At 40.1% G+C, this 13,119-nt stretch overlaps 1 protein-coding gene across 1 annotated transcript in view; it reads left to right on the top strand.

Moving 5' to 3' along the window:
* The window catches only part of mapk8ip1a (mitogen-activated protein kinase 8 interacting protein 1a), a 33,605-nt gene extending 21,479 nt beyond the window's left edge, over positions 1 to 12,126 (top strand). Inside the window, exons 7-13 of the mRNA XM_073472802.1 lie at positions 304 to 379; positions 496 to 662; positions 762 to 865; positions 4,002 to 4,112; positions 4,411 to 4,481; positions 4,635 to 4,733; positions 6,437 to 12,126. Of these exons, the coding sequence (XP_073328903.1) occupies positions 304 to 379; positions 496 to 662; positions 762 to 865; positions 4,002 to 4,112; positions 4,411 to 4,481; positions 4,635 to 4,733; positions 6,437 to 6,509 (701 nt within the window). The 3' untranslated portion in view covers positions 6,510 to 12,126. The remainder of the gene's footprint in view (positions 1 to 303; positions 380 to 495; positions 663 to 761; positions 866 to 4,001; positions 4,113 to 4,410; positions 4,482 to 4,634; positions 4,734 to 6,436) is intronic.
* Positions 12,127 to 13,119: the final 993 nt, after the last annotated feature.

Here is a 13,119-nt window from a genome sequence, read left to right as displayed (position 1 = left end):
AATTTTGTCCTTGTGATGTTTTCCACAGAGGTCAAGGAAAACTCTTCAGTAAAAGACACAGAACGCCATTTCTCAACTCCTTGACCACAGTGCAGCACATTGCCCTGTCAGTGCCACTTGAGTGCCAGTAATGTTTCAAAAACTGGAGACAGTCCTGTTTGTAGTTACCATACTGGATCCACATCTGTGATCACGGGTCTGAAACCAGGCTACATCTACTGACACTAAAGTATTAAATGATGAATTTGAAACAAAATACAAAGAGCAGGCTGTTGAGTGTAACATCAATGCTGTATCATTCAGGTGCTGGGTCATTTGGTCTGTTCTCCTGTGTGTTGGATGGAGTGGAGAGACAGCAGAGCCACAGAGCTGTCTACAGGTAACACACACACACACACACACACACACACACACACGACATTACACAAACTCATTGGGTCATGTCCAGATAAACACAGTAGACTATAATCTGTACATTTTTATTCCTGTCTTTAGGTTTGTCCCTCGTCATGCAGATGAACTCTGCCTCGAGACAGATGACCCAGTGTTAATGCTGAGCCAGTCTGAGGACCTGTGGTGCCAGGGTTACAACATGAGGACTGGAGCTACAGGCATATTCCCTGCCTTCTACGCTGTCAAGGTGGCCAAAGATGTTAGCAAAGGTGAGCTGCAAACACTGGATTGTAAAAACAGAAATATCACCATCATCAACAACATTTGATGTATGTTTCACGTTTCTTGGTTCTCCTTTCCTTTCTCAGTCCAGAAAGATGGTTGTGTAGAACAGTTCCTGGTGCGATTCCTGGGATCAGTTCAGGTCCCCATCCACAAAGGCAACGATGTGCTGTGTGCTGCGATGCAGAAGGTACATAAAAACAGACACAACTGCACAGAACCACACAATGAAAGCCATGTAACCATCAGTGATATAGTGGTAGGTAAAGACAACAACCTCCATCATCTGGCATAGGCTACATAATAAATGAAAGCTGATTGCAAAAGTATACATTTAAAAAGATATATTCTATATTCTATATTTTGATATTTCTACTATAAGTCTAATATTGACATTAGTTTTCAAATGAAATGGTCGCTCACAGTGACAGTGACAAGTTCTCAGAGAATTGGCACCTTATGCTACAGCTCAACAGTGGCCCCCATATAAAATTGACTTAGGACCAGTTTTGATCTTAAAGCTTAAGGTCACCCGATACTAAAAATCCCCTCATCATCTCCTCCCTCCGTGCTGATGGAAAGTCAGGTGAAGTGTCGTAGTCCACAAAACATTTCTGGAGCTTCACAGCAAAACAGTGTTGCAGCATTCTGCTAAACAACTGAAGTAGCTGGGGACTTGTTTTAAAATGTTAAAAAAGACAACTGAAAAATACACAAATTGTCTCCATACAGCTTGTCAGGTGTAATCCAAGTCTCTGGAAGCCAAGACATACCAAATTAATTGAAAATATGTTATTTACACTCTCTTGAGAGCCAGAATCTTCACTGTAGCTGCTAAGCTAATTGCTTTAGCATGCACCCTGTCTGAAGTGGGTGCAAGAGCTCACTCGTCAATCAAGTGTGTAAATAATGTGTTTTGGTTTTGTACCCAGCTGTCCTCTATCAGCCTGATCAAGGTTTAACACAGCGTGTTGTAAACTGGCTCAATTTCTCCTGCATGAGTTGGGTCCCCTCACTCACAATGACACAGTGTTTTTACCCACACCTGCCATGCAGATGACTTGTTTTGATTTTGAGATTCCCTTTTTCATTACCAGTTTCTTTGAAAGGAGAAAAACAGTGGAAAGCGTTCACAATGAGATCTGTGGATTATCCTGAGGAACAGCAATTAGCCAAATATTCTGTTCTGTGGAATTCTGTTCATTTTCTGCCTCCATCTGTTGCATTGGGTGGAGGCAGAAATCTAAGAGGCAGATATCACAAAGCCAAGACAAATTTAACCAAAACTATCTGAGATTTGGTCGCACTGGCCCTTTAACTGACTTGAATCCAGTGTGTTGAATGCAGTCTGTGCAGAGCTGTACCTGTTGCAGCTAATCACTGTGTTTCCTCTAAAGCCTTCACCGGGTCTAAATCCTCACTAAGAACATTACAGCACAGAGCTGGCTACTTCAGCTTCAGGCTTAGTTTGTACAGAGATGTGTTCTGTCTTTTCACCTCACGTTCTGCTTTTACTTCACATAAGATGAGATTTATTGATTCCTGTGGTGAAATTCACTCATTGCTAGAACACAACACACGTGTTCTGAATACTCACTAGGGGAATAATTAACCTCTTACGTAACCCTGAAAAACACACAATAGCTGCACATTTGTGTAGCATCAGTATTAGCTGTGTTAACATATACAATTAGTTGTTTGTTTTTTATAAATTGCAATCAATAAATCATATTTTTTTTCCAGTTATTCTGATTTGTGAGAGTTAGTTGAAGTCAGTTGAGAGAAATCAGCCGTGGATATCTACAGAAACACAGCGCTGCAACTTACACTGTCCATTAATCTGTCCATTATTTTCTCAATTAATGGATTTGTTTCAGTCAGAAAAATGTGAAAAATGATGTCTGAAAATGTTCTCTTTTGTCCACACCCCCACAATGTTCAGTTTACTGTCATAGAGTAGGAAGCAAACCAGAAAATATTCATATCTAAGAACTTAGAATCAGACAGTTTTGACTTTTAGGTCTTCAAAAAAAAAAAAAAAAAATCACTCAAACTGATGATTCAGTCATCAAAATAGTTAATCCAATGATCGATTATGTGTTGCAATGCTACAGAAACACCACAAATGTGCTTCAGTTGCCTAGATGTAAAACATCATGTAGGAATTGGTGTTTTGTGTGATTTGGTGCCTCTGCAGTTTGTGAGTGCAGCACCACTGTCGTAAGTACAGATCCCAGGTTCCTGTAATAATATTGTCACATTTAATTAGCTTTACTAGCTAATTGCAACTACAGTTAGCAGCAGTTAGCAGTAAGTTTGGCAACAAGTCAAGCTATTGTCCGCCAGGAAACTCTGTAAACCACAAGAGTTGAGACAGAGCAGTCTGAGGACACCAGAGGAAAAACCAGAAAACATTTTCTCCGTAAAATGATCCAGTTTCACTGACGTCGTTGGTGGTGTGTGACACAGTGCCGTGAAGCGTTACGTACTTCAGCCAGGAGATCCTACACACACACACACAAGTTACATAGTGCAAATACAAGAGAACAGAGTGGGACTGAACGAGACACAGTTCAGCCTGTTATCAGTCAGTGTACCAGCAAAATGAAATGAAGACTTTTTTTCCAAGAGGTTTTTATTTTACAAAAAAACAGCAAAAACTCTGAGAAAGTAAAAAAACCCTCCAGTAGCTGTAGCACAGCTGAGATGATGAGTCGGGGCTCTGTACTGCTAACTCATCAGTCAGGCTGAGGATAGGTTCCCTGGGCCAATGAACACAGTGGATGTATATTTCCATATGTTCATATTTGTTATCCTTATATTTGGGTTACTGATAGCACTGGTCAGCAGATGTGGCAGGTGCTCAAAGTTAAAAACAGGCACATGAACTGGAGCTTTCCTTTTTTTTTGTTTTGATCTCCTCTCTTCATGAGGCATCTCTGCACTGCTGACTGAAATATGACAAATGCAAGAAAATATGATAAACATGAACACAAATAAAGATACACACAATTACAACTTTAGATTACAAAGTGGAGTATAAGTGACACACTAATCTGCTTTCAGTGGATTTAAATGCTGTTTAAAGCTGTTTGACATTGCACGCTTTTAGATTATATGAAATTGCCGCCTAATGTTATTATGTTGTAACTGTGGTAACAATTTTATCAAACTGTCTAACAAAACCACTGCAAACACACACACACACACACACACACACACACACACACACACACACACACACACACAAACCTAACCTAACACTACATCCTAGTGCTGTCAGCGTAAACTCTGCAGTAATGTTTCCTGATTATTTGTGTTAACAGGTGGCATGTAACAGGCGGCTAGCGGGTCAGCCTCCCTCAGCCTGTGTGGTGGAGGTCAGTGTGAAGGGTGTGAAGATCAGCGTGCAGGACCAGTGTCACTCTGCTCACAGGGTACGTGCACTGCTTCACCTACATATCACCTGCCTACCTTATAGAGTGTCACACATGATGGAGAACCTGCAGCTGGTTACTTTGATGTTGGAAACAAGCTACTATGCTGTAGTAGTTAGGTGTATAGCGCTCTGCAGTGGCAATCAGCAGTAACTACAAGCTACTCACAAAAGGTAAAGGAGACATCAAATACTCTGCCAATTTGGATAGATATTCCAGGTTTTTCTGTTTCCAGGTTTAGCCCTACATAGGAGCCTCACACACACCTAGACAAACGTTACCTCTCTGTCTCTGTCAGGGGGACCAGTGTTTCCATTTCTTCCAGCTGAAGAACATCTCATTCTGTGGGTGTCATCCAAAACACAGCAAGTGAGTGGGACACACACACACACATTTTATGTATTAAACAATGTTAAACTGAATGTTTTCACAGTCTGTTTATGGCGTTTAATTGAGCTGACATGAAGTAAAGCTTTGTGTGCTACAGCAGTTTCATGAGAAATGCTCTTTCTTGCATTGCAGGTATTTTGGTCTCATCACCAAACATCCTGACCAGCAGCGATTTGCCTGCCATGTGATGATGTCAGAGACAACATTACATCCTTTGGCTGAGTCTGTTGGGTAAGAAACATTATATTGTTTTATATTCATATTTTATTTGATTATATCTCGGGATGTTTTTGACTTGCCCTGAGTGGTATTAGTCAGCGCACATAATAGTGGTTATACACAGATCCACAGTGTTAAGTGTTAACACTGAGAGCATACGTACTGTATGTCAGTGGAAGCACAGCATAGCAAACAGACTTCTTTTCACCTCCACTGATGGAGGCCCAAATCTCAGGGACAGACATCTCAGAGGAGGAGTCCCAAATAAAGGAAGGGTTCATTAACACACTGAGTAGTTTTTATGGAATTATTCCCTTTAGACTGAAAACAACCAAGTTAAGAGGGGACGGGACAGGTGCCTGTTGGGTGTGACATGTCAGTGCTGGTGAAGCAATCAAATACAATCCAGGAAGTCCAGTTTGAGTAACAGATTTTTAAAGGTTTGTCTACAGTGGCCCTGTAGACACAAATTCAGAAACCAGTGCGAACACACAAAAAGAAAACAAGTGTTTAGAGAGGACACTGTGCTGGACATGGTCTGGACACTGTGCTGGACACGGCCTGGACACTGTGCTGGACACGGCCTGGACACTGTGCTGGACACGGCCTGGACACTGTGTTGGACACGGCTGCTGTTGCCACAGTTTGTGACTCATGAAGTTATTGAAGTTGTGTCTGTATCAGCTGTTTATGTACCTGACTGTCAGAAGCAGGACACAGCTCTGTAAAGCAGTGAAACCTGGCAGTGCAGTCCCAGGCTGCTGTCCTATCACCACTGCACAGCAGCCCAACACCTGGCAGTATCTTATTCCACTGCAAATGCCACATGATTGTTATTATGTTCATTCATTTAGTTAGGTACATATTTTAGCTTCTCAATTTATATTGGTATGCATACACGATGAGTTAGTACTGTAATTACAGGAAAAATAGAACCCTTTATTATACATTGTGTTTATATGCATTTTACATTTTCATTTGAATGTGTCTGTACAGACGCTGTCTCCTGACTTTCACTGAGGTGAAACCACTGAAGAGCTTTAAAAATGCACATTGGTTGTGTACAATTGAAAAAAAGTGAATAAATAAATATTAAACATTGAAATAGAGGTTTGGATCAGATATATATATATATGTATATATATATATATATATATATATATATATACATATATATATATATATATATATATATATATATATATATATATATATATATATATATATATATATATACATATATATATTAAACACATATTTTAAAATACATTAAGCATTAAGCATTATTCAATGTTGGCAACTGATGTTCTTTTCCAATTTGTTGGGGCCCCCTAGTAGCAAGGAGGACCATGGCATGGCATTGGCTGTGCCAAGATCCCGTCCAGTGTATCAGTATACTTATGTACCTCAGTAAAATGAAGGACTTTTAATGTAATGGAATACTTTTACACTGGACTACTGCTCATTTTACGAAGGTAAAACATGTGAATGTTTCCCAACAGTGCTGAGGACAACAAATATTCACAACTGAGTTCATGTCAGTCTGGTCAGTCTGTACCAAAGTGAAACACCTCATATCAATATTTTGGCCATGTGTCTGATTGATATGCTGAGTTGGGCTCCATGCAGATGAAAATACAACTAAACACATGTGTGCTGTCATCTGTTCTGTTTTTGTGATGATCTGTTTTCTTCTCTTCTCTGGTGTCCCTCAGGAGAGCATTCCAGCAGTATTACAAGGAACACATTGGCTACTCGTGTCCCACTGAAGACATCTTCATTGAATAACATGTGTCCTCCATCCACACTATGTACTGAATACTCACTATGTGCTTGTAAGCCTGGTCTTACACCACAGACTGGACCACAGATATATCGTTGTCAGAGTACTTGCATGGTGGATTTCTTTTCTTTCCTGCATCCAGTGATACAGCGAGCTTTTCCTTCTCTTGGCCATGTCACGGTATAAATACCTCTATGGATGGACAGGATCACATGAGGTGTTCCATACAGTGAGAACTAATGTAACATAAAGCTACCCAAACACAAATATCTGATATTGATATAATTTATGGGCTAACAGGACTTAAATGTAACTACACACAGATATAGGATGTGAACTATATGGTCAGCCTTCAGAAGTGGAGTTAATTTAATGACAGAATGTTTATATGGTTTCTTCAGTTTGTGAACTTGCAGTGACAGCACGCTAACATGAGCACGATGGCAATGTTTTGCAGGTGGAGCCTGTTCAGACCTGGTATTAACATCCACACACAAGTGGACAGCTCGAAGTCTGTCAGTTCACACCTGACATAAACATGCATCTGAGTGACTGCTTCTAAATGGATCTCACTCCCTCGTACTATATGCAAATAACATATTTTCTTAAATGTTGGCAGGTAAGACACACTTTAGACACAGAAGCAGACAGGCTGGTACAGCCATGCTGCCACAAACTGACACTTTTTACAAGGAAAGCTTGTTGAGTTTCTCTTCACTCAACAACTCTTAAACTAACTCTAGAACTCTAAAATCACACCATTTGTTAAGGGAGTCTGGTGATATCGTGGTTACTAGTTCAGTAGCTGGATCAGTTGAAACAGACAGTGTGTTCACAAACAGCTGCTGCTAACATTGGCAGGTTCAGTCTTCTTCTTCTTCTCCTTCTTCTTCTTCTTCTTGTTTCACATCAGTTGAGCAGGCGGTCCTTCAGTGTGGTCCAGGACATGTGGATACACGCTGCTAAAGAATGTGGTCACATGTGGCCCAGACAACCTCTGAATGTGATCTGAGTGATCAGATCTCAAATGAGTTCTCACTGCGTCTTGGGGGTGTTCACACCTGTACTTACAGCTGTCCACTTGTGATCAGATCACTAAGGCAGTTGATAAAACCAGGTCTGAACAGGGCTGTAATGTTTACCATTACATCACATTTATGTACCTTGTCAGCAGCTAGTATTTGCTAATTAGCACTAAACACAAAGTACAGTCAACGTTAACTCCCAGTTTGCAAACTTGTGACAAAGAAGTTGACTAAAAGGAAAACATATTAAAGTCTCGCACATGTTGAAATGTGACGCATAATGAAGCATGATTTTTAGCAGGAGGAAAAGCAGCAAAATGTCGCCTCTTATGTAAGATTTATACACAAGTAGCTAGGTACTGAAGCTGATTAACTAGAAATCTGGTTTCAGATATTTTCATGAGAATTGCAGCTTGAGCTTGATCCTCAGTGCCATTTTTCTAACCAGTTTCAGTTGAGACGAGCATTTCATTTTTACAGATGTCACAGAATGCATTGGCCTGGAATCAAACCCAGGTCACCGGCTTGGGAGGCAGGTATACTAACCATAGACACACACTATAAGAATCTGACTGTATGTGTATGAAAATAAGGTAAATCTTCTGTCTTTAAATTGACTTCATACTTGGCTTTACTCTAAAGAAGGCCAACAAAAGGCAGTGCTTTGAAGGAATATACAATGAACAAATGGACCTGCTTGTTTCTTTGCACAGATGAGGATCGATGTTTCCAAAGTATAAATCTATATCTTATAACCCCCAGACTTGACAATCTACTGCTGAAGACCTTTGACGTTGCTGTTAAGGTGCCTAATTTCTCTTTCTGCTGCTTGATGTTCCTTTTCTTCCAAATGTGGTTTCAACTACATGCAGGTTTTCTCTGGTTCAGCAATGACATGATTCCTTTAACTTTGTGTAAAAACAAGGCCCAAATGACGCTGTGCAATTTAGTATGTGTGCAACAGATCAGACTGGTGGGATGGTGGATCACTGTGCAGTCCATGTCCATGTCTGTCCACATCACTATCAGCTCTCACCTCTTTTGCATTGCCTGCTCAAATCTTGGACCAAAGCTGGGTCAACGTCTAAATACTTTTCATCAGATGTACAAATTGTTTCCTGTTTTTTTTAGCTTGGATATGTTTAAAAGTAAATACAGAACTTGGCTGCTGAAGAGTGATGGGACTCACAATCTGACTTCTTGTTGTTCTTTCCATACAGTTCCTGTAGTTGAGTCCAGACTGGTGATTTGAACTCTTACTGAAGTCAGTGAGCCTTCAGGTTCATTCTTTGCTTCTTCTTCTGATAGAAGTGATGCTGTAGCAGCTACGCTAACCTCTGGAGGAGCTGACATTGTTATTTTCACAGTCGCTTCTCTCGCTGGTCATCACACCTGTACCACGCCTGTAGCAACCAGTAGTTCCTCTTTGGACACTGATTGGTTAAACCACTGCGTGTTCTGTCACAAGCACATAGCTTGAACATAGACTTAATAATAGAACTAGATATCAAATGCAAAATATGGTGTCCATTCAGTCCAGTGGGAACTGCTCACCTGGCACGTATGAAGAAAAGTTTTGTAGACTCCTGATTTACTTCCTGGTTATGCACGAGGAACTTAACAAAGAAGGAAGGGTCATTACATCATTGAATCTTGCTTTTATGTCAGACTGTGGTGACAGCTGTATTGAAGTCTGTGGGAGACAGAGAAATCTTTAAACCCAACATATCTACATCGTATGACTTCTGATGAAGAAATGCCTCCAGAAAATGAAAGAACACACTTCAGAGAGGAACTTAACCAAAGAGTTTTTACTCAAATGATTGACAGAGCTGAAAATATTGTGACCAAACAGGGCAGGTCCACTCAATTTCGCTAATGAGACTGCATCAGGACAACGTGTCGATAAAAACTCAGGTGTTAACCTCCTGTCTGAAGTGTGTTCTTTCATTTCCTGGAGGCATTTCTTCATCAGAAGTCTGATGATGAAGATATGTTGGGTTTTAGTGTGTTTCTCCATCATGTCCCATTGACTTCAATACAGCTGTCTGACCCCAAAGCCAGATTTAGTGACCTAATGACCTTCCTTCTTTTTAAGGTTCCTTGGTTATGCGGCCCACTGAATATGCACAGTAGAGTTCCTCCCACTAGCTGCACCAACAGGTTCCCGCTCTGCCCGGAGACTTAACATGGTGATGACGTCACAGAATTTTGGATCGCGTTTCTCAGCTTGATGAAAGTTTTTTCAAAAATCAAACCTCCATGGATCAAAAATTCATAATAACTAGAGTCATAATCGACCTGTTTGCAGTTCGAGGTGTGGTGTCAACAGTTACACAGACGTCTCTTTCATAAAGGAGCTCTATGGCTCCAGGGGAATTTTTCACTGCTATACCGTGAGTGGCCCCTGGGCTAAATTGGTGCACGGGCTGAATGGTGCCACCATATCCAGGTCTAAGTAATAGAGTCATGAGCTTGAAGCATGGCAAGATGGATTTGTGAGCTCACACAATCACGTGACCTCACTAATCCAGCTGCATCACAAGGTAAGGAGACCACACCAGAGCTACAATGGAGGTATTCTTTTAATATTTATCAGGTCATGTGAAACTAATTCTAATGTTGCTCTGCATCTGCTGGATGGGTAAAGAGACAATTTGCAAACACGATGGCAATGGCTGCTTTTATATTGTGGCAATGTTGTGTTTCTTTCTGTTGTGTCAGCTTGTGGCCAAAAAGAATCAGTCAATGCAGCTTTAAGATCCAGGATTTGAACTTTTAGGCTTGGAACTGACCTTCTTGCACAAGCAGATGAACTACATGATATAGACAGATTTGAGCAGGTACAGTGAATGGAAGTGAAGCCTGAAATGTTTTGTGTTTAAAAACAGTGCCTATTTTCTTTGATTTTCTCTGGTGTAGTGATGGTGACTGTCCTCTGTATTAACTGTTGACTTCAGATGTCTCCAATCACAGAATCTCAATGGATACTATCATAGAGCAGCCGGACTCATTCAGATGAGTAGTCATGTAGCGGGATATGACTTGGTACACCTAAGATGGCTGCCATGGCATGTTAAATAATGAGCTGATGAGCCACAGGCCAACTAGGGTTTAGCTGGTATATGGAGCTGCTGTTGTCTTTCAGTCAGTCGCTGTATTGTGGTCCGATCCTGTTTGACTGATTACATATTTACTGTAGAGCTGGCCAGTTTGCTATGAAAAGAAGTGAATCTAACATGATTGTAATGCATTATTTTGATGAGCTTTATGAGAAGTACAGTCGGGTCAAAAAGTCTGAGAGCACAAGTCAAAATATTTCTATTTTGCATTTGTTTCTAATGTAATGCTATTTGTTTTTTCATTACAAATATCAGTTGAACAGTTTGAGTGATAAGTTAAATCTTTGAAAAGTGGACATGAAATTCATGTAGTTCCCTGAGAGTTAGACAAAGCATTTTTTCTGAAAAGCATTTTTAGAATTCCATGGACTTAGAACACTTTAGCATCGCCATGATTTGACTTGACTTCGTGCTGCAGCAGGATTATGAGTCCAGACACACCTCAAGGCTTTGACACAACTACTGAAGACCAAGGAGTCCTGACTGTCCTGCTACATGCCAGCTGGACATTTGGACATTTCAATGATTCAACTTTTCATGCAAATTGTTACATTTATATGATCATTTTAATGGAGAAAAAAGTAGTACAGTCAAAACAAATGCAAAATAGAAGTAATTTGACTAGTGTCCTCAGACTGTTTGAGCCTACTGTATGTGTGAATAAAAATCATTAGGATTGTAGTATTAAAAGTTAATGCTGCTATTTTTGTGGAGATTTTTTGTCCCATGATCTCGCTGCTTGTGTAGCCTGGGGAGGATAAGAATGCAAAATTTAAAAATGCTAAACATTTAAAGATTTGTCATGAAAATGGTCAGTGGAATACTATACAAGGCTTGCAGCTTCTGTCTGACCATAGTGGTATTTGCCTCCGAAACCTGTATCAGCTGAACCCTTTACATGAGACAAACCTCTTTTTTGACTAGAAAAAACAAAACCTTCCAGACAGCCATTGTCTCCATTAATTTCACAATATACAAACATAATTCACTTATGCAGCAGAAATTTTACACCAAAAGCAGAGAAGAAAATTCACTCTGATGGATTACACAGTTTGAGTTTGATATCCATACAGGTGCACACTAAAGTGCATGACAGTCAATGACAATCTGGAAGAAAAGAAAAACTCTTTTAAAAGTCATCATGTTCATTTCCATGCCGGCCATCTGAGGTGCACAACAGGAAGTTGTTCTGATCCACCAGAAAGTGTCCTTTCAATGTATTCCACTTTTGTGATTCCATGAGGAACACCACGGGGATCTAATGTACATGACTCAATATATATATATTATATATCCTGTATAGATACTGTATGTATGTATGTTTGTATAGGAGTTATTATTGTATGCTGTTGGTTTGACTAAACCTGGGTGTAACACCGCATGATATCGATGTTGTAAAATGAAGACACACAGATGCACAGACTGATGATGATGATGGTGATTATTCTTGTCAATAAATCACGTTTACAACTGCACTCAGAATACATGTACTTCAGTAAGAATCAAATAGAATGTAAGTCACTACCGCAGAAATCACATTGTTAGTAATGATCTTTGACTGGATTGTTGAAACCATGATTGTGGTTTTGTCCCATACAATTACATTAAGGAACTACATCAAATATCCTTCTTAGTCAATCAGCCAGTCAAATCAGTTAACAAATGACTGATAGCAGAAAAGCATCCGTACAGTGTCTTTGAGACAGAGGAAGACTATTCCTTCCAATACAAGCACACTTGCTTCCTTTATCTTTTTAGTTTGCAAAGCATCATTGTGTCATGGAGACCTTTCATGTGTTTGATTTAAAGGGACACTGCACTCATTTTTCTGATGCAGGTCAGTTTACCTTCATGGTTGGTAGAGCCTGTTCTGGAAAAACAACTGACAGGTTGAAAATAAAAGCAGCTAATTCCGACCCATATTTACATTTGTTGTTAGACGGTGACATCTAGTGGCCACAGTAATTATTTCTGCAGTAAAGGAGGAAGTGAGGATCAGGAGTATAAAGAGTGAAAAGTCCATACAGGGAGGTGACAAGTTAACGAGTTAAACAAACACTGGATTTGATTCAGGACAGCACTGTTTGTGTCCAGTGAGAAACCAGAAGTCAACAGTGCGTTCTATGAATTTACTAACATGGTGAATTTACATCGCATACATAATCCAATGAAAGTTACTTGGGTAACATAGGTACATCTGTAGGTGAAGTTACAGAAGTAACATAGTGATGTTAACCCAAACCATGATGTTTTCCTAAATCTAACCAAGAAGATTTAGTGTCTAAACCTGACGCCTGCAGCCGTACGACAAAGGTCCGTATGTGTGTCGCCTTAACACTGCAACAGACAAGTTGTTCTGGGAGTGGTGATATATGATATATGACATTGTGGGAGACACTGACAATCAGCCTACTCAGTTGTTTGCATATGATGATGTGTCGGGTTGGAACACCTGAGCTGGTGAAAAC

Source organism: Pagrus major, chromosome 8 (genome assembly GCF_040436345.1).
Source record: "Pagrus major chromosome 8, Pma_NU_1.0".
Classification (NCBI taxonomy): domain Eukaryota; kingdom Metazoa; phylum Chordata; class Actinopteri; order Spariformes; family Sparidae; genus Pagrus; species Pagrus major.
The sequence above is the reverse complement of the archived record's forward strand: the minus strand, read 5'-3'. Positions and strand labels throughout refer to the sequence as shown.